This window comes from Oncorhynchus masou, chromosome 11, assembly GCF_036934945.1.
Source record: "Oncorhynchus masou masou isolate Uvic2021 chromosome 11, UVic_Omas_1.1, whole genome shotgun sequence".
NCBI lineage: Eukaryota > Metazoa > Chordata > Actinopteri > Salmoniformes > Salmonidae > Oncorhynchus > Oncorhynchus masou.
In genome coordinates this window covers 23,222,687-23,245,496 of record NC_088222.1, presented here as the reverse complement: position 1 = coordinate 23,245,496, position 22,810 = coordinate 23,222,687, and the positions used below count along the sequence as shown (strand labels likewise).

The window sequence follows — 22,810 nt, the reverse complement described above, 5'->3', positions numbered from 1 at the left end:
TGATCGAAGCATGGAGCGTGGAATCAGATTGGTCGGACCACCGTTGAACAGACCTGAGAGCGGGAGCTTTTTGTTTTAGTCTCTGTCTGTAGGCTGGAAGCAACAAAATGGTGTTGTGGTCAGCTTTTCCGAAAGGAGGGCGGGGGAGGGCCTTATATGCGTCACGAAGGAATAACAAGGATCCAGGGTTTTACCAGTCCTGGTTGCGCAATCGATATGCTGATAGAATTTAGGGAGTCTTTTTTTCAGATTAGCTGTGTTTAAATCCCCAGATACAATGAATGCAGCCTCAGGATATGTGGTTTCCAGTTTACATAGAGTCCAATAAAGTTTGTTCAGGGCCATCGATGTGTCTGCTTGGGGGGTAATATATACGGCTTTGATATATTCCCCCCAAGCAGACACATCGATGTTAGCAGCAATCAATAGGATAGAATGATGGTAAGACTTGCTAAATGGAGGGCAAAGGAGAGATTTGTAAGCATCTCTGTGTGTGGAGTAAAGGTGGTCTAGAGTTTTTCCCCCTCTGGTTGCATATTTAACAGGCTGGTAGAAATGAGGTAAAACGGATTTAAGTTTCCCTGCATTAAAGTCCCCGGACACTAGGAGTTCCACCTCTGGGTGAGCGGTTTCCTGTTTTCTTATGGCGCATAAAGCTCATTGAGTGCGATCTTAGTGCCAGCATCGGTTTGTGACGGTAAATATACATTTATGAAGAATATAGATGAATACTCTTGGTAAATAGTGTGGTCTACAGCTTATCAGGCGAGCAAAACCTCAAGACTTCCTTAGATTTTGAGCACCAGCTGTTGTTTACAAATAAACATAGAGGCCGCCCCTTGTTTTACCAGAGGCCGCTCTTCTATCCTGCCGATAAAGCGTAAAACCCGCCAGCTGTATGTTATTCATGTCATCGTTCAGCCAGGACTTGGTGAAACATAAGATATTACAGTTTTTAAATGTCCCGTTGGTAGGATATAAGTGATCATAGTTTGTCTATCTTATTATCCATTGATTGTACGTTGGCTAATAGGACCGATGGTAAAGGGAGATTACCCACTCATCGTGTCAGATTCTTACAAGGCACCCAGACCTTTGTCTGATATCTGTCTCTTTCTCCTGCGAATGACAGGGGTGAGGGTCTTGTCGAGCATCTGAAGTAAATCCTTCCCTTCCGACTTGTTAAAGAAAAAGTATTCATCCAGTATGAGGTGAGTAATCGCTGTCCTGGTATCTAGAAGCTCTTTTTGGTCATAAGACATGGTGGCAGAAACATTATGTACAAAATAAATTACAAATAACGAGAAAAAACACACAATATCACAATTAGTTATGGGATCGTAAAACGGCAGCCATCTCTTCCTGCGTCATTATTCAGACTGATAGTATGTGATATGATAATTACTATGATAATTGACAAACTGTGTAAAAAATGTATCAGCATTAAATCATCCCTCTCAAATAGAAAGCTAAACCATCATGAGCTGCTAAACAACATAACTGGTCTTGGACAGTCGAGGATACTGAGAGAGTAATCCCATGACTGATCGAGGCAGCGCGGATTCTTATTGGAAGCAAAGACCACGATAGCCACGTGATGTTGTAGTAGGCTACACTGACTGCTCCTGCTCTGTTGTGGCAGTGCATGGTTATAACGGCAAGACGGTGGAAATTATTTGAATATGAATAGAAAGCTATGCAATACTGCTGGTGTAATGCTCTAAATGTAATCTAATAGAGAATATAGTAATTTATCAACCTATATTTTCTCCCTTTGTTTTCATACTGTTCAGATAAAAAAAACGTGTGTGCGTTACTCAATATCCAAGTTTAGGCTACTGTGTAACTGTTATGGCTACATTCTGTCAGGTACATGTATATAGCGTCTAGGAACCGTTGTTCAACTGAAACATTCTGTGAAGTAATGGGTTCTAAATTGACCAGGCAAAGAAGTCTGGACCAAATAGAAGCCACATTTTCCAACAGGAGACGCCAGCAGCAGGACAGCTCCGGAGAAACTGAGCGGAGTGGTGGCAGAGGAGGTGGGGAATTCTTGTTTACATCCCTGATGCTGAAGTCAGATAAGCTCCCAGGGATGCTGCGGAAAACCAAGCACAGCCCCTATGTGAGACGGGTGGCATGGATCCGGGAAATACAGAAGCTTCTTCGAGAACAGAAACAAGAACATGCAGTCGAGGTGCTCAAATTGCTAAGAAAGGTAAGAGAGAATGTTTAACATTGAATAATAGTTTACTTCTCCTAAACTTCATAAGATGTGTCCATCCTTAAATTATTTGGTGCACCTGCAGAATTTGATGCTGTTAGATCAGCAGTATCCACAAGTTGTCACTCAAGTCAGCCTGATCAAAAATATGAAATGTACTGGTAAAATGCTGCATTTATTATTTGTGTTAGATTATTATGCCTGTGTAAGTGACTGTAGGTTTGTTTGTAAATTAGGCGTGTTACTTCATATTTTGGAGTTTCCCCTTTATTTTGGGGTTTCCCCATTCAGCCACAAGAGCATTATTGAGGTTGGGCACTGATGTTGGTGATTAGGCTTTTTTGTTGTTGCTTGCAGTCAGTGTTCCAATTCATGCCAAAGGTGTTTGATGGGGTTGAGGTCAGGGCTATGTGCAGGCCAGCCAAGTTCTTCCACACCATTCTCGACAAACCATTTCTGTATGGACAGAATCATCTAGTGACATTCTAGATGATTCTGTGATTCCAACATTGTGGCAACAGTTTGGGGAAGGCCCTTTCCTGTTTCAGCATGACAATGCCCCCTTGCACAAAGCAAGGTATGCTGTAGCATTACGATTTCCCTTCACTGGATCTAAGGGGCCAAGTCCGAACCATGAAAAACAGCCCCAGACCATTATTCTTGCACCAAACGTTACAGTAGGCACTATTCATTGGGGGCAGGTAGCATTCTCCTGGCATTCCCCAAATCCAGATTTGTCCATCGGACTGCCAGATGGTGAAGCATAATTCATCCCTGCAGAGAACGCGTTTCCACTACTCCAGAATCCAATGGCAGCGAGGTTTACACCACTCCGGCAGACACTTGGCATTGCTTCCAAAGGCAGTTTGGAACTCGCTGGTGAGTGTTGCAACCGAGGACAGACAATTTTATCACACTACGCTCTTCATCACTCGGTTGTACCGCTCTGTTCGCCTTGTGTGACCTACCACTTCACGGCTGACCCATTGTTGCTCCTAGACATTTCCACTTCACAGTAACAGCACTTACAGTTGACCGGGCAGCTCTTGCAGGGCAGAAATGTGATGAACTGACCAGTTTGAAAGGTGGCATCCTATGACGTGACACATTGAATGTCACTGAGCTCTTCATTAAGGCCATTCTACTGTCAATGTTTGTCTATGGAGATTGCATGGCTGTGTGCTCGATGTTATACACCTTTAAGAAACAGGTGTGGCTGAAATGGCAGAATCCACTCATTTGAAGGGGTGTCCACATACTTTTGTATATATGGTGTAATTTAGTTTAGGGTACAATTATTCAGTGTCTTGTCCCTTACATAATCACAGATCAAAATTGTAACTGCTGTGTCAGATTGTCTGCCTTGTCTGGCTCAGGTATGTATGGTAACACCTTCAGTGCTGTTGAGGTGTAGGTCTTCAGGCTCTTCGTGGAATATCACATTTCAGACAGGTGACAAAAATAGGTGTAAAAATACAAATAGCTTATAAGAATGTCGGTTGTGCCCCTTTGTTCCATTGGCGACCAAAACGCTGCAGGCGTAGACATCGGAGACGAGGTGATGTCCTGGTGAAATTGAGGCGAAGAGAAAACCGAACGGCGCTCCCCTCCGTTCTATTGGCAAATGTCCCATCATTCGAGAATAAGATGGATGAGCTTTGTTCGAGCGTTTCCTATCAGAGAGACTTGAGAAGTTGCAATATTGTGTTTTACTGAAAGTTGGCTAGATGATGACGCTATGCACGTAGTACAGTGGCAGGATCATACAGCGACTTCGGAGAAGTCAAACGCGGGTGGAGTATGTTTTTTCATAAATAACAACTGGTGTGCTGCTTCAAGTGTGAAGGAAATCTCAAGCTTTTGTTCACCTGATATAGATTAGCTCATGGTATTCTGTAGACCATTTTATCTACCAAGAGAATTCTCATCCTGAACTGATCCACCCACATAGACAGTGTGTTGAAGAAGGCGCAACAGCTCAGGAGGCTGAAGAAATTCGTCTCGGCCCCCTCAGCCATGGCCTGCTCGCTATCATCTAGAAGGCGAGGTCAGTACAGGTGCATCAATGCTGGGACCGAGAGACTGAAAAACTGCTTCTGTCTCAAAGCCATCAGACTGTTAAATAGTCGTCACTAGCCGGCCTCTACCCAGTACCCTGCCCTGAACTTAGTCACTGTCACTAGCTGGCTACCACCTGGTTACTCAACCCTGCACCTTAGGGGCTTTTGCCCTATGTACATAGACATGTAACACTGGTTACTTTAATAATGGAACACTGGTCACTTTAATAATGTTTACATACTACTTTTACCCATTTCATATGTATATACTGTGTTCTAGTCAGGGCCATCCTATTCAATTATTGCTGTACATGTACTATCCTATGTTTTCTTCAGATATACTATACTGAACAAAAATATAAAACGCAACATGCAACAAATGTAACCTTTTTACTGAGTTACAGTTCATATAAGGAAATCAGTCAATTGATGGATTTCACATGACTGGGCAGGGTTGAAGCCATGGGGGGCTTTAAGGGCAAAGGTGTCACGATCGTTGTTGTAATAAACGGACCAAGGCGCAGCGTGCATAGAGTTCCGCATGTTTAATTTATGAAACTCACCGTAACGATACAGAAGAAAGAAACAAACATGAAGCTATGCAGTGCTCACAAGCAACAATACATTAACAAGGTCCCACAACAAACAGGTGGGAAAAGGCTGCCTAAATATGATCCCCAATCAGAGACAACGATAGACAGCTGCCTCTAATTGGGAACCATACCAAGCCAACCTAGAAATAAAGAACCTAGAATGCCCACCCTAGACGCACCCCGACCTAACCAAAATAGAGAATAAAGGATCTCTAAGGTCAGTGCATGACAGTACCCCCCCCCCCCCCAAAGGTGTGGACTCTGGCCGCAAAAAAGATCTATAGGCGAGGGTCCGGGTGAACATCTAGCCTCGGTGGCGCCTCCGGTGCGGGACGTAGACCACGCTCCACTCACGGATCCGCCCGTTTCGGTGGCGACTCAGGTGCAGGGATCGTCGCCGGAGGAACCCGACCGTGGATCATCGCCGGGGACTCTGGACTGTGGCTAGTCACCAGAAGAACCGGCCGTGGATCGTCGCCGAGGATCCAGACCGTGGATCGTCGCCAGAGGCTCCGGACCGTGGATCATCGCCGGAAGCTCTGGACCGTGGATCGTCGCCGGAGGAATCAGGGCCGTGGATAGTCGCCGGAGGATCCAGACCATGGATTGTCGCCGGAGGCTCCGGGCCGTGGATCGTCGCCGGGGACTCCGGACTGGGAACCCTCGCTGAAGGCTCTGGACTGGGAACCCTCGCAGGAGGCTCCGGACTGGGAACCCTTGCAGGAGGCTCCGGACTAGAAAACCCCTTGACAGGTATTCAAACCTCTTGACATTTCCAAATTTAGTTATGTTACAGCCTTATTCTAAAAGTTATTTTATCGTTTTTTTGCATCAATCTACACACAATGCCCCATAATGACAAATCAAAAACAGTGTTATAGAAATGTTTGCAAATCTATAAAAAAAATTAAATGGAAAAAAACGTATTTACGTATGTATTCAGACCCTTTGCTATGAGACTCGATATTGAGCTCAGGTGCATCTTGTTTCTACAACTTCATTGGAGTTCACCTGTGGGCTATATAAGGTCCCACAGTTGATAGTGCATGTCAGAGCAAAAACCAAACCAAGAGGTCGAAGGAATTGACCGTAGGACTCAGAGACAGGATTGTGTCAAGGCACAGATCTGGGGAAGGGTTCCCCAAAAATGTCTGCAGCATTGAATGTCCCCAAGAACACAGTGGCCTCCATCATTCTTAAATGGAAGAAGTTTGGAACCACCAAGGCTCCCGGACAAACTGAGCAATCGGGGGAGAAGGGCCTTGGTCAGGGAGGTGCCCAAGAAACCAATGGTCACTCTGAGAGAGCTCTAGAGTTCAGGCCTTTATGGTAGAGTGGCCAGACGGAAGAGACACCTCGGTGAAAGGCACGTGAAAGCCAGCTTAGAGTTTGCCAAAAGGCACCTAAAGACTTTCAGACCATGAGAAACAAGATTATCTGGTCTGATGAAACCAAGATTCAAATCTTTGGCCTGAATGCCAAGCATCACGTCTGGAGGAAACCTGGCACCATCCCTACAGTAAACCATTGGGATGGCAGCATCATGCTGTGGGGATTTGTTTCTGCGGCAGGGACTGGGAGACTAGTCAAGATCGAGAGAAAGATGAATGGAGCAAAGTACAAAGAGATCCTAAATGAAATCCTGCTCCAAAGCGCTAAGGACCTCAGACTGGGGCAAAGGTTCACCTTCTAACAGGACAACGACCCTCAGCACAGAGCCAAGACAACACAGTAGTGGCTTCGGGACAAGTCTCTGAATGTCCTTGAGTGGCACAGCCAGAGCCCGGACTTGAACACAATTAAACATCTCTGGAGAGATCTGAAAATAGCTGTGCATCAAGGTTCTCCATCCAACCTGACAGAGCTTGAGAGGATCTACAGAGAAGAATGGGAGAAACTCCCCAAATACAGGTTTGCCAAGTTTGTAGCATCAAGAGAAGACTCAAAGCTGTAATTGCTGCCAAAGGTGCTTAAACAATGTACTGAGTAAAGGGTCTGAATACTTATGTGAATGTGATATCTGTTTTTCATTTTTAATAGTTTAGCAAAAGTGTCTAAAAAAAGTTTTTGCTTTGTCATAATGGAGTATTGTGTGTAGACTGATGAGGGGGAAAACAATTTAATACATTTTTTGAATAAGGCTGTAACCTAACAAAATGTGGAAAAACTAAAGTGGTCTGAATACTTTCCAAAGGCACTGTACATGTATAGCCCTATGCCCTCATCTGCTACTTGTAATGTCTGCTTTCAACTCACACCCTCAAACACGTACATCCCCTGAACTTAGCTCACACTCTCAAACACATAGATCCCCTGAATGCAGCTCACCTAGATCCCCTGAACGCAGGTTCTCCAAGCTGTGCCGACTCATCCCCCTTCCGCATCGACCTAATGCCATGGAAATGGCTTGAGTTGCATGTTCCAGCAGGTGTTTCGTCTGTATGGGATCCCGGAAGACATCGTTTCGGAGACCCCAGTTCATCTCCAGGGTGTGGCGAGCCTTCTGTGACCGACTGGGGGTCTCCATCAGCCTATCCTCCGGATACCATCCCCAAACCAACATGCAGACGGAACACCTAAATCAGGAAATCGGGAAATACCTTCGCCAACACTGCACCCACCAACCACACAAGAGTCGCTATCTAGCCTGGGCCGAATACGCACAGAACTCCCTGGTGCATTCCTCACTCCATCTCACTCCTTTTCAGTGTGTCCTCGGATACCAACCCCCCATGTTCCCATGGGAGACAGAACCCGGGAACTATGCCTGCCGCCGATGAGTGGTTTCGACAGAGTGAGCCAGTTTGGGCAACGTGTGTGGCTCTCTACACTGGACATCCGGCTTCGTGACCCATGCAAAAAGTTCAGTCCACAGTTCATTGGTCCCTTCAAAATAACACACTGCATCAATCCTGTCACCTATCGTCTCCACATCTTTCCATGTGTCCCTTCTCAAGCCTGTGAGGTACAGCCATTTACATTTACATTTAAGTCATTTAGCAGACGCTCTTATCCAGAGCGACTTACAAATTGGTGAATTCACCTTCTGACATCAGTGGAACAGCCACTTTACAATAGTGCATCTAAATCATTTAAGGGGGGGTGAGAAGGATTGCTTTATCCTATCCTAGGTATTCCTTGAAGAGGTGGGGTTTCAGGTGTCTCCGGAAGGTGGTGATTGACTCCGCTGTCCTGGCGTCGTGAGGGAGTTTGTTCCACCATTGGGGGGCCAGAGCAGCGAACAGTTTTGACTGGGCTGAGCGGGAACTGTACTTCCTCAGTGGTAGGGAGGCGAGCAGGCCAGAGGTGGATGAACGCAGTGCCCTTGTTTGGGTGTAGGGCCTGATCAGAGCCTGGAGGTACTGCAGTGCCGTTCCCCTCACAGCTCCGTAGGCAAGCACCATGGTCTTGTAGCGGATGCGAGCTTCAACTGGAAGCCAGTGGAGAGAGCGGAGGAGCGGGGTGACGTGAGAGAACTTGGGAAGGTTGAACACCAGACGGGCTGCGGCGTTCTGGATGAGTTGTAGGGGTTTAATGGCACAGGCAGGGAGCCCAGCCAACAGCGAGTTGCAGTAATCCAGACGGGAGATGACAAGTGCCTGGATTAGGACCTGCGCCGCTCCTGTGTGAGGCAGGGGCGTACTCTGGATGTTGTAGAGCATGAACCTACAGGAACGGGCCACCGCCTTGATGTTAGTTGAGAACGACAGGGTGTTGTCCAGGATCACGCCAAGGTTCTTAGCGCTCTGGGAGGAGGAAACAATGGAGTTGTCAACCGTGATGGCGAGATCATGGAACGGGCAGTCCTTCCCCGGGAGGAAGAGCAGCTCCGTCTTGCCGAGGTTCAGCTTGAGGTGGTGATCCGTCATCCACACTGATATGTCTGCCAGACATGCAGAGATGCGATTCGCCACCTGGTCATCAGAAGGGGGAAAGGAGAAGATTAATTGTGTGTCGTCTGCATAGCAATGATAGGAGAGACCATGTGAGGTTATGACAGAGCCAAGTGACTTGGTGTATAGCGAGAATAGGAGAGGGCCTAGAACAGAGCCCTGGGGGACACCAGTGGTGAGAGCGCGTGGCGAGGAGACAGATTCTCGCCACGCCACCTGGTAGGAGCGACCTGTCAGGTAGGACGCAATCCAAGCGTGGGCCGCACCGGAGATGCCCAACTCGGAGAGGGTGGAGAGGAGGATCTGATGGTTCACAGTGTCGAAGGCAGCCGATAGGTCTAGAAGGATGAGAGCAGAGGAGAGAGAGTTAGCTTTAGCAGTGCGGAGCGCCTCCGTGATACAGAGAAGAGCAGTCTCAGTTGAATGACTAGTCTTGAAACCTGACTGATTTGGATCAAGAAGGTCATTCTGAGAGAGATAGCGGGAGAGCTGGCCAAGGACGGCACGTTCAAGAGTTTTGGAGAGAAAAGAAAGAAGGGATACTGGTCTGTAGTTGTTGACATCGGAGGGATCGAGTGTAGGTTTTTTCAGAAGGGGTGCAACTCTCGCTCTCTTGAAGACGGAAGGGACGTAGCCAGCGGTCAGGGATGAGTTGATGAGCGAGGTGAGGTAAGGGAGAAGGTCTCCGGAAATGGTCTGGAGAAGAGAGGAGGGGATAGGGTCAAGCGGGCAGGTTGTTGGGCGGCCGGCCGTCACAAGAAGCGAGATTTCATCTGGAGAGAGAGGGGAGAAAGAGGTCAGAGCACAGGGTAGGGCAGTGTGAGCAGAACCAGCGGTGTCGTTTGACTTAGCAAACGAGGATCGGATGTCGTCGACCTTCTTTTCAAAATGGTTGACGAAGTCATCTGCAGAGAGGGAGGAGGGGGGGAGGATTCAGGAGGGAGGAGAAGGTGGCAAAGAGCTTCCTAGGGTTAGAGGTAGATGCTTGGAATTTAGAGTGGAAGAAAGTGGCTTTAGCAGCAGAGACAGAGGAGGAAAATGTAGAGAGGAGGGAGTGAAAGGATGCCAGGTCCGCAGGGAGGCGAGTTTTCCTCCATTTCCGCTCGGCTGCCCGGAGCACTGTTCTGTGAGCTCGCAATGAGTCGTCGAGCCACGGAGCGGGAGGGGAGGACCGAGCCGGCCTGGAGGATAGGGGACATAGAGAGTCAAAGGATGCAGAAAGGGAAGAGAGGAGGGTTGAGGAGGCAGAATCAGGAGATAGGTTGGAGAAGGTATGAGCAGAGGGAAGAGATGATAGGATGGAAGAGGAGAGAGTAGCAGGGGAGAGAGAGCGAAGGTCATAAACAGCCCTCTCCATCCTCCTGTGGCGCACCTTGACGCACCCCCTCTATTTGATGTCGGCGGTGCACTGGCTTATTCCTTTCAAGCCCTCCTTGATTCCAATCGCCTGGGTGGTCGCATCCACTACCTGATGGATTGGGAGGGGTACGAACCAGAAGAATGGTCCTGGGACCCCGTCCAGGACATCCTCGACCCAGCCGCTTTCCACTGTAACCGTCCTGACCGCCCAGCTCCACGTTCCTGGGGGAGGCCCCCTGCTCAGCTTCCGAGGCCATCAAGAGCCTGTAACATCTGCTTCCAACTCACACCCTCAAACACGTAGATCCCTTGAATGCAGCTCACTCTCCAGATCCCAATCACCTGAATTCTAATCACCTGTTCACACACCTGTATGTTATTATCACACACAATTTAGTTCAGTTCTGCACCCCATCACTGTGAGGTGTTGTTTGTTTTGTGACACATGGCTTACGGAGCGCTGTGTTTCCCTCGATTTCCTCCTCCCGTGTATGATAGTTTTGCCTGCCTCACTAACAACTCCTTTTGCCTATTCCCTGCCTGTACTTTAGCCTAGCGGATTTCCTGTTATCTACCTATTGCCTGATCTCCCAGACTACATTACTAGCCTTTTCCCTGCCTGTACTGTTGCCCTTTTGGACCCTGTTTATGACCTTCTGCCTGCTCCTGGACCCAGCTACCTGCCTCCTGAGGTGGTCCTTTGCAATAAACACCCTGTGCTTGAAACCAACTCTCTGCAATAAACACCCTGTGCTTGAAACCAACTCTCCCTTGTGTTCATTACACTACCATCTTCACATTGCATGGAGTCCAGCAAGTAAACAGACTAACAGCAGCTTTGCTCGTACTGTAGAACAGAAATGGAGAAAATCATATTTTGTATGATTTACCTTGATATCATATAGCCCCTATTTGACTTAGAACCCGTTAGTAAACCAAGTCCTGAAACAAATGAATTATGAGAGGGGATAAATGTTTTCCTGAATTTAGTTTTGTCCTCCTCTGCTCTACTCCGCCTTAACCTTTCATTGTGGTGGATGTTTTGTTTTCGGGGCTTTCTGTCACGGCTTGCCTGCGGTTTCAGCTCATTTGTTTCAGGGAGGTGTGTGGTTGATCTCATTCTCCTCGATATGGGAGGTTGGTGAGGGCTGCATCGAAGGCCTTTTGATGTGTGTCAAAGCCTTTTGATGTGTATCAAAGCGTTACGTCTCAAACCCGGGCACACAATGACATCAATCCCCTCACCAGCAGCAGGCCTCAGAGCAGCCCTCAGAGCATTACCTGACGTTGCAGCTTCCTTTGCCTCACTCTATTTACACTGTCACTGCAAATAGCAGCAGCCCTGCAGATGATACTAGTAAGAACAACCTCTGGGGAGGTTCTCATTCCTCGTTTTTATTAAACCCTTCTGCACATCACACACGCATGCCATTTGAATTCAATAGAAGATGGTGGGGAGCGGGAGTGCTGTAGACTTGAACCATTTCTCTAAGTGCCTGCGTGGTGTTTTTAGAGGTCTTTTTTGGATAGCTCTGGAGTATGTTCAGTGTGGTGTGTGTAAAAACCCAAGGCTTTTAGGGATGGAAGTGTCCTAAGGCACACTGCAGACCCCATGCAGATCACAGCAGTAAAGTCACTGTCCCTAGAGTGCATGTTATGCAATAGAACATCATTTTACTGTTAGGGGTGACTGAGGGCACAGCACATCACTTTAGATGTTGTGTGTTTGAAATGTCATTTTGGGAGAAATTGTCCTGCTTTAAACCCCCATCCCACACCCCTGCCTATCCTGTGCCTTGTCCCATTTGGCACTCTTAGTGTAAAATCCTCTCAGCTTGATAAATGAACATAACAATGAAAGTGGCTGATGAAAGGATTATGTAAATACATTGATAATCTGTTACCATTAAGCAGTCCACATCATGTCACTTGAATACTTAATGATGCATGACTTGCACTTAAAAATATTGTAATTCCCCCCTTGTTGGATCTTGGAATGATTGAAAAGAAACGCAAATGGTAGATTATTCTCTCTTGCTCTGTGTTCCCACAGGACTTGGGACTCCAGGGAACATCCCTCAATGATATCCTCTATAAGAACTCAGCCTTTCTCAACCTGGTGGATCCAATCTCCCATGAGCTCTTGCTCAGCCTGGCCAAAGACATGCAGTGTCCAAAGAGGGTAAACCCATTGTAATGTCTGACTGTTGAGCTGTCTGTTTGTCTGTCTGTCTCAACCACCTCAACCGTGCTGTTGTCAGGGAACATCAAATGAGATCAGGCACAGAAAATTGAACGTTTAGGAATCCATGGCTGCAAGGGTCAATTCAAGAGCAAATAGATGATGGTCTTAGAAATATGACTGCTAGGCCATTTGGTTTGGTTCCAGCCTTCTAACTGCTGCCATAAATCATACAGTTATGATTAGGCTCTGAATGACGCATTTGTGTGTGTGCAGGTATTCACTCTTGAGGTGCTGGAGACATGGGGCGCCTAGGTATAACTAATGACAAGAAGTAGGTCAGTCACAGTGTGGTGTCATTTCTACAACTGTCAAAAGTACAATCCAATGTCAACAACAACTCATCAAAACGTGAAGAACCAGTTTCACTGCTTCAAAACATTACTTTTATTGTGCATTCAACCATAGTACTGTGTATCTATATCTCAAGAGCCATGTGGTGGCTACTGCCTGTGCATATTCTGAATCAATTTTGAATTTGATTCCATGTTGACAATGCCCCAATTCACATCAAAATGAAAAACATGTTATTATGAGGGAGAAAGAGCAATGTAACAAGAGCAAGACCAAGGAGAGAGGGACTGACAGAGATGCTAAAGTATATTTTGATGTATAACAATGTTGGATGGACAAGCGAGAAGGGCCTTGAGATAATGTGGAGATAGGAGCCAAATGGTTGGATTGTTTGTAGTGGGATAAGTGAAGGGGATCAGACAATATAAATAACCTTCACATTTTAAACCCACATTCTAAGAACAAAGGAAACAGCTCCATCACTACACAGCTCAATGTGGCATAATAGCGGTTTGCAAGGACATAAGTGAAACAGTGGTCCATTGAAATATGTGTATCCAAGATGTTCTGCCTTGGGCTTCTAAAATGCATAAAATTCATTCTTAGGCGTCACAATGTTACCTGTTGTCCTAAATGTGGTTTAAAGGAAAATTCCACCCCAAAACAATATTTTGGTATTTGTTTCATTAGTGCATTGTTGACATAGTTGCAAAATGTTTTACAGAAATCATCCCCGTATGATGCATTCGACATCATATGAAGGAAAATGCAGGGGTCTAATTCCATTGTTCATGATGTCGGAAAGGAAAATAGGCCTATTTTCATTAAATGTATTCAGTTCAGAGAGTCAACAAGAGCAGTCACTTTGATTGTTCCTCTATTTGAAAGACAGACACTTTCACCCTATGTATGTATGTATGTATGTATGTATGTATGTATGTATGTATGTATGTATGTATGTATGTATGTATGTATGTATGTATGTATGTATGTATGTATGTATATTACAGGAAACAGATACACTGAAGTCATCCAACAAGATCTGCAGACAACTGATATTCCACCTGACCCCTCACTCCAAGTGGATGAGACAAAGTCTTCCCAGGAGGAAGTCGCAGGCCTGGTGAGTGTCCGTCTGCCGATCTGTCCGCTGGCACATCCACTAACTGGGACAGCTACTGCCATAACTCTACTGCAAACAAATGAACAGCGAACAGCAAACGGACATCAGAGGAGTGATACAGTACGCACGGCCCCAAAAACCTACTTAAGCCCACTAACATCTCTTAAACAGAACAGTCTCGTGTTCAGTGAGTGTTTGTTAGAGATTAGTCACTCCTGATATTGAGTGCTTTACTGTACAATAACATCAAGGATTTCATGTGTTAGATAATTACACAGCAGCACCAGCTTCCACCAAGTCTATTTTGTTAGTGTCTTGGATAGGGTTGCAAAGCTACCGGTAATTTACCGAAGTTACTGCAATCTTCAGTAATTAACAGAAAATCTATGGCAATGTATCGTCATTCTGGTAATTTATTCTTGAATAACTTTAAAAATATCTATTTTTATATAGTATTCATTTATTATATCTGTGTCCATATTGTCCACGAGTTTCTAGTAGATAGAGAAAATAGTCTAATGAAAAATGCATCTAATCAACAATGGCATTATTTTCAATTAACTGCAACTATTGAATTTGTTCACAACTGCCACTAGTTTGGCGCCAAAACTTTTACAACAAATACTTAGTGGCTTGTGAAAGTATTCACCCCCCTTGGCATTTTTCCTTTTTTGTTGCCTTACAACCAGGAATTAAAATTTGATTTTTGGGGGGAGGTTGTATCATTTGATTTACACAGCATGCCTACCACTTTGAAGATGCTAATTATTTTTTATTGTGAATCAAACAAATAAGACTAAAAACAGAACTTGAGCGTGCATAACTATTCACCCCCCCAAAGTCAATACTTTGTAGAGCCACCTTTTGCAGCAATTACAGCTGCAAGTCTCTTGGGGTATGTCTCTATAAGCTTGGCACATCTAGCCACTGGGATTTTGGCCCATTCAAGGCAAAACTGCTCCAGCTCCATCAAGTTGGATGGGTTCCGCTGGTGTACAGCAATCTTTAAGTCATACCACAGATTCTCAATTGGATTGAGGTCTGGGCTTGGACTTGGCCATTCCAAGACATTTAACTGTTTCCCCTTAAACCACTCGAGTTTTGCTTTAGTAGTATGCTTAGGGAAATTGTCCTGCTGGAAGGTGAACCTCCATCCCAGTCTTCTAGACTGAAACAGGTTACCCTCAAGAATTTCCCTGTATTTCACGCCATCCATCATTCCTTCAATTCTGACAAATTTCCCAATCCCTGCCAATGAAAAACATCCCCACAGCATGATGCTGCCACCACCATGCTTCACTGTCATGATGGTGTTCTCTGGGTGATGAGAGGTGTTGGGTTTGCGCTAGACATAGCATTTTCCTTGATGGCCAAAAAGCTACATTTTAGTCTCATCTGACCAGAGTACCTTCTTCCATATGTGTTGGTAGTTTCCCACATACCTTTTGCCGAACACCAAACGTGTTTGCTTATTTTTTTCTCTCAGCAATGGCTTTTCTGGCCATTCTGTAAAGCACAGCTCAGTGGAGTGTATGGCTTAAAGTGGTCCTATGGACAGATACTCCAATCTCTGCTATGGAGCTTTGCAGCTCCTTCAGGGTCATCTTCGGTCTCTATGTTGCCTCTGATTAATGCCCTCCTTGCTTGGTCCATGAGTTTTGGTGGGCTGCCCTCTCTTGGCAGGTTTGTTATGGTGCCATATTCTTTACATTTTTTAATAATGGATTTATTTGTGCTCCTTGGGATGTTCAAAGTTTCAGATATTTTTTTATAACCCAACCCTGATCTGTAGTTCTCCACAACTTTGTCCCTGATCTGTTTGGAGAGCTCCTTGGTCTTCATGGTGCAGCTTGCTTGGTAGTGCCCCTTGCTTAGTGGTGTTGAAGACTCTTTGGCCTTTCAGAACAGGTGTGTATATACTGAGATCATGTGACACTTAAATAAAGTCCACCTGTATGCAATCTAACTAATTATGTGACTTCTGAAGGTAATTGGTTGCACCAGATCTTATTTAGGGACTTCATAGCAAAGGGAGTTAATACATATGCACACACCACTTTTCCGTTTAATATTTTTAAACATGTTTGTTTTTTTATTTTAATTCACAAATTTGGACTATTTTGTGTATGTTCATTTCATGAAATAAAAATAAAAATCCATTTAAATTACAGGTTGCAATCCAACAAAATAGTTAAAACGCCAAGGGAGGTGAATAGTTTTCCAAGGTACTGTACTGGCATATTTATTTTACTTATTTTATTTATTTAAGTGTTTAAAAAATATTTATAACGAATCAGTCATTCCGAAACCCTCATATTTAACATCCACAGTATTCACTAAATTGATGGGTTATATTTAGGATAATGTTTTACAGTTTTTCCTTTCAATTTTTTTATTTTAAAATCATATTTTATTATTTCATATTTTAAATGTTATAAGGCCACACAGAGGGCCAGAGATATATAAAGTTACCAGTTATATACCCGCCTTTGCAACCCTAGTCTTGGGGTCATATAATATAGGCCTGTGTAGTATCCTATTGTGTTGGGCAGTATATCATATCATGTTTACTTGGTGCAGAATAAGTTTGTAAGGGAGTATACTGTAGTGTAATTGTTCCACGCTCCACTGCACAGCTTAACAACTGTCATGGTACTGTGGACCTATCTAACCGAGGAATAACTGAACAGATCAATCCCAATAAATAACAGAAAGAGATCGGTTTCAATTAGAAAAATATCTGACAGTTCCAGCTCGGGTACTAAGATGGCGCCACCCGAGGGCGCCTCGCCTCGAGCTCTGATTTTAAAAAAACATTGCAGGTTTCGGTTTTTCTTAATCAGTTTGTTTTGTGCATTACTGCATACACCGGGTAGAACTATTGGAATACAAATCGCTGGGGACTCACAATCTACCCACCTCCCTGAGATGGAAAAACAATGGACTAGCTACTTTGGCGAGGCACCAAGCTACTTTGGAGTCCTACCGGAGTGTAGGAAGTGAAAATTCCGACGGAGACGCAGACGTGGTGGGGTCTTAGTGAGATTAAGACGTCCTCCATTACCGAGCATACTACTCGCCAATGTTCAATCAATAATGAACAAACAAAAGAAGCAAGGATCTCCTTCCAGAGGGACATCAGATCCTGCAACATAGGGATTATATACAACCAGCAGGTTTTAGTTTTTTTAGCGGATAGGAAGCGGCCTCTCTCTGTTAAGACCATTGGTGGTGGCCTCTGATTTAGGACCAACACATGATGCGACGAGGGGAAACGTACAGAAACATGCACGCTTCTGCTCCCCCGACTAGGAATACTTAGTCATCAAATACCTTCGAGAGATTTCTCAGGGATTATCGCCATGGCTGTGTACATCCCACCCCGAGCTGACACAAAAAAGGCTCTCGAAGATCTTCATTGAACCCTGAACAAACTAGAGATTGCATTCTCAAGAGGCAGCATTCATTGTTTCGGGAACTTTAACAAAACTAATTTGAGTACCGTGCTCACAAATTATTACTAACACATTGACTGTCTAACTCGCGGAAATTCTACTCTTGACCACTGCTACATGCCTTTTCGACACAGGTATAAGGCCCCCTCCCATCCTACTTTTGGAGAATCCAACCATGACTCCATTACTTCCCTCCGCCTACAAACAAAGACTCAAGAGGGAAGTTCTGAGGGTCAGGTCTGAACAGCATTTGTCCGACCAATCAGAATTCATGCTCCAAGACTATTTTGATCACATGGACGCCTCTGGAGATAACGTCAATGAATATGCCAACGCAGTCACCGGATTCATAAAAAAAATGCATAGATGACGTGATACCAATAGTATCTTTCAAAACAAACCCACTTCAAAACGTGGATTGATAGCAGCCTTGTAGGGAAATTGAAAGAGAGAAGCTGCTTTTAAACAGTACAAATATGACTTATACAGATAGATCAAGATGGTGAATCACAAGTGGAGGAGCAATTCTGTGGGTCGAACACAAGGCATATAAGAGCGTCTGCTAAATGACTTAAATGTAAATGTAAATATGTGGCAGGGGCTCTTAACATTTACAGATTACAAAAAGGAAAGCCAGCCACATCATGATCACCAACACCACCCTAACGGGTGAGCTAAACACCTTTTTCTCAAGATTCGAGCACAATGACCCTAGGCTGCCAGGAGAGCCCCAGATGACAACGTGGGCCTCACAATCACAGTCTCCATTGAGGACGTATGTACAGTTGAATCGGACGTTTACATACACCTTAGCTAAATACATTTAAACTCAGTTTCACAATTCCTGACATTTATTTCTTGTAAAACATTCCTTGTTTTAGCTCAGTTAGGATTGCCACTTTATTTTAAGAATTTGAAATGTCAGAATAATAGTAGAGTGATTTATTTCAGCTTTTATTTCTTTCATCACATTTCCAGTGGGTCAGAAGTTTACAAACACTCAATTAGTATTTGGTAGCATTGCCTTTAAATTGTTTAACTTGGGTCAAATGTTTTGGGTAGCCTTCCACAAGCTTCCCAAAATAAGTTGGTTGATTTTTGTCCCATTCCTCCTGACAGAGCTGGTGTAACTGAGTCAGGTTTGGTTTGCTCGCTTACACGCTTTTTTTCCCCCTTGCTCGCACACGCTTTTTCAGTTCTGCCTGCAAATTTTCTATAGGATTGAGTTCAGAGCTTTGTGATGGCTTCTCCAATACCTTGACTTTGTTGTCCTTAAGCCATTTTGCCACAACTTTGGAAGTATGCTTTGGGTCATTGTCCATTTGGAAGACCCATTTGCGACCAAACATGAACTGATGTCTTGAGATGCTTCAATATATCAATATATCAATATATCAATATATCCACATGCTTTTCTCTTCCTCGTGATGCCATCTATTTTGTGAAGTGCACCAGTCCCTCCTGCAGCAAAACACCCCCACAACATGATGCTGCCACCCCCGTGCTTCACAGTTGGGATGGTGTTTGTCACGTCCTGACCTTAGTTCCTTTTTTGTGTCTCTGTTTTAGTTTGGTCAGGGCGTGAGTTGGGGTGGGCATTCTATGTTGTGTATTCTAGGTTTTGTATTTCTGTGTTTGGCCTGGTATGGTTCCCAATCAGAGGCAGCTGTCGATCGTTGTCTGATTGAGAACCATACTTAGGCAGCCTGTTTTCCCACTATGGGTTGTGGGTAGTTATTTTCTGTTTAGTGTGTTTTGCACCTGACGGAGCTGTTTTGGTTGTTCTTTTGTTGCTTGTTTGTTAGTGTTCAGTTTTACCATTAAAATGATGAACACTTACCATGCTGGACCTTGGTCCTCACCTTCTTCCACCATCGGCCGTTACAGTGTTCTTCGGCTTGCAAGCCTCCCCTTTTTTCCTCCAAACATAACCATGGTCATTATGGCCAAACAATTCTATTTGTTTCATCAGACAAGAGGACATTTCTCCGAAAAGTATGATCTTTGTCCCCGTGTCCAGTTGCAAACTGTAGTCTGGCTTTTTTATGGAGGTTTTGGAGCTGTGGCTTCTTCCTTGCTGAGTTATGTTTCAGGTTATGTCAATATAGGACTTGTTTTACTGTGGATATATTTACTTTTGTACCTGTTTCCTCCAGCATCTTCACACAGGCCTTTGCTGTTGTTCTGGGATTGATTTGCACTTTTCGCACCAAAGTACGTTCATCTCTAGGAGACAGAACGTGTCTCCTTCCTGAGCGGTATGACTGTTGTGTGGTCCCATGGTGTTTATACTTGCGTACTATTGTTTGTACAGATGAAGGTGGTACCTTCAGGCGTTTGGAAAATGCTCCCAAGGATGAACCAGTCTACAAAGTCTACCATTTTTTTCCTGAGGTCTTGGCTGATTTCTTTTGATTTTCCCACGATATCAAGCAAAGAGGCACTGAATTTGAAGGTAGGCCTTGAAATACATCCACAGATACACCTCCAATTGACTCAAATGATGTCAATGAGCCTATCAGAAGCTTCTAAAGCATGACATCATTTTCTAGAATTTTCCAAGCTGTTTAAAAGCACAGTCAACTTAATGTATGTTAACTTCACACTGGAATTGTGATACAGTGAAATATAAGTTAAATAATCTGTAAACAATTGTTGGAAAAATTACTTGTGTCATGCACAAAGTAATGTCCTAACCGAATTTGTGGAGTGATTGAAAAACTAGTTTTAATGACTCCAACCTAAGTGTATGTAAACTTCCAACTTCAACTGTAAGTCATGCAAACGTATTAACCCTCGCAGGCTGCCGGCCCAGACGGCGTCCCTAGCCATGCCCTCAGAGCATGTTCAGAACAGCTGGCTGTTGTGATCTCTGACATTTTAAATCTCCCTAGCTCAGGCCGCTATACCCATCTGCTTCAAGATGTCCGCTATCATCCCTGTGCCCAAAACGAAAGTAACTGAACGACTACCGACCAGATGCACTCACTTACGTCATCATAAGGTGCTTTAAGAGGCTTGTCAAAGACCATATCACCTCCTACCTCCCCGACACACTAGACCCTCTCCAATTCACCTACAGCCCTGACTGATCCAATGACGACACAATTGTCCATTGCGCTGCACATTGCCATTACCCACCTGGACAAAAGGAATGCATATGCAAGGATGCTGTTCATCGACTCCAGCTCTGCCTGCAATACCATAGTGCCCTATAAGCTCATTACAGAACTCAAGGCCCTGGGTCTCCTCCCTATGCAACTGGGTCCTGGACTTCCTGACGGGCTGCTCCCAGGTGGTGATGGTAGGCAACATTACCTCCTCAACACGGAGGCCCAGAGGGGTGCGTCATCAGTCCCCTCTATTCCCTGTGTGGGTATACCCACGACACAGTTCCAACTTCATCATCAAGTTTGCTGACGACAGTCAAATTTGATCAGTCACATACACATATTTAGCAGATGTTATTGCAGGTGTAGCAAAATGCTTGTTCCTAGTTCCAACAGTGCAGTAGTATCTATCAATTCACAGCAATACACACAAATCTAAAAGTTAAACAATGGAATTAAGAAATATATAAATATTATATTGCTCAATGTTGGAGTGGTATTGACTAAAAGAACAGTAGAATAGAATACAATATATACATATGAGATGAGTAAAGCAGTATGTAAACATTACTAGTTACTAGTGCTCCATTATTAAGGTGGCCAGTGAGTCCACGTTATATATATATATATATATATAAGGCAGCAGCCTCTAAGGTGCAGGGTTGCGTAACCGGGTGGAAACCGGCTAGTGATGGCTAGTTAACAGTCTGATGGCCTAGAGATAGGAGAGAGAAACGGCTTCTGTCGTCATCGTCATTCCCCCACTACTCCCCATATGGACATTCCCCCCAACTGATTTTTACTCTGCCCCCACCCCAACGACAGGCATCACTGCTGTTGTTGTTAATAATAATACAGTGGGGCAAAAAAGTATTTAGTCAGACACCAATTGTGCAAGTTCTCTCACTTAAAAAGATGAGAGAGGCCTGTAATTTTCATCATAGGTACACTTCAACTATGACAGACAAAATGAGAAGAAAAATCCAGAAAATCACATCGTAGGATTTTTAATGAATTTATTTGCAAATTATGGTGGAAAATAAGTATTTGGTTACCTACAAACAAGCAAGATTTCTGGCTCTCACAGACCTGTAACTTCTTCTTTAAAAGAGGCTCCTCTGTCCTCCACTCGTTACCTGTATTAATGGCACCTATTTGAACTTGTTATCAGTATAAAAGACACCTGTCCACAACCTCAAACAGTCACATTCCAAACTCCACTATGGCCAAGACCAAAGAGATGTCAAAGGACACCAGAAACAAAATTGTAGACCTGCACCAGGCTGGGAAGACTAAATCTGCAATAGGTAAGCAGCCTGGTTTGAAGAAATCAACTGTGGGAGCAATTATTAGGAAATGGAAGACATACAAGACCACTGATAATCTCCCTCGATTTGGGGCTCCACGCAAGATCTCACCCCGTGGGGTCAAAATGATCACAAGAACGTTGAACAAAAATCCCAGAACCACACGGGGGGACCTAGTGAATGACCTGCAGAGAGCTGGGACCAAAGTAACAAATCCTACCATCAGTAACACACTACGCCGCCAGGGACTCAAATCCTGCAGTGCCAGACGTGTCCCCCTGCTTAAGCTAGTACATGTCCAAATCTTTGGAGGGAGTTGAAAGTCCGTGTTGCCCAGCAACAGCCCCAAAACATCACTGCTTTAGAGGAGATCTGCATGGAGGAATGGGCCAAAATACCAGCAACAGTGTGTGAAAACCTTGTGAAGATTTACAGAAAACATTTGACCTCTGTGGTTGCCAACAAAGGGTATATAACAAAGTATTGAGATAAACTTTTGTTATTGACCAAATACTTATTTTCCACCATAATTTGCAAATAAATTCATAAAAAATCCTACAATGTGATTTTCTGGATTTTTTTTCTAATTTTGTCTGTCATAGTTGAAGTATACCTATGATGAAAATTACAGGCCTCTCATCTTTTTAAGTGTGAGAACTTGCACAATTGGTGGCTGATTAAATACTTTTTTGCCCCACTGTATTAGGTACTTTTTTTATTACCATTTGTGTTTTTAATTTAACTTGGTTCCCCTCAATGGTCATACTGCTCCCCCAATAGTCATTCCCCCGACCCTCTCAACAGTTTACCCTGCCTCCACCCCAATGGAAATGTATTTAGTCAACACTGCTACAGTTATGATGGACAGTACCAGTTTCCGACCATGAAGGCCTGATTCACGCAGGCTTCTCTGAACAGTGGAGGTTGAGATGTGTCTGTTACTAGAACTCTGTGAAGCATTTATTTGGCTGCAATTTCTGAGGCTGGTGACTCTAATGAACTTGTCCTCTGCAGCAGAGCTAACTCTGGGTCTTCCTTTCCTGTGGCTGTCCTCATGAGAGCCAGTTTCATCATTGCGCTTGGTTTTTGCGACTGCACTTGAAGAAACTTTCAAAGTACGCATTGACTGACTATGTCTTAAAGTAATGAT

At 44.4% G+C, this 22,810-nt stretch overlaps 1 protein-coding gene across 1 annotated transcript in view; it reads left to right on the top strand.

The window, feature by feature from the left end:
* The first annotated feature begins 1,642 nt into the window (after positions 1-1,642).
* Positions 1,643-22,810, top strand: part of LOC135547936 (leucine-rich repeat-containing protein 75B-like) — a 45,654-nt gene continuing 24,486 nt past the window's right edge. The window contains exons 1-3 of the mRNA XM_064977146.1: positions 1,643-2,218; positions 12,183-12,311; positions 13,676-13,788. Coding sequence (XP_064833218.1) covers positions 1,874-2,218; positions 12,183-12,311; positions 13,676-13,788 — 587 coding nt within the window. The 5' untranslated portion in view covers positions 1,643-1,873. The remainder of the gene's footprint in view (positions 2,219-12,182; positions 12,312-13,675; positions 13,789-22,810) is intronic.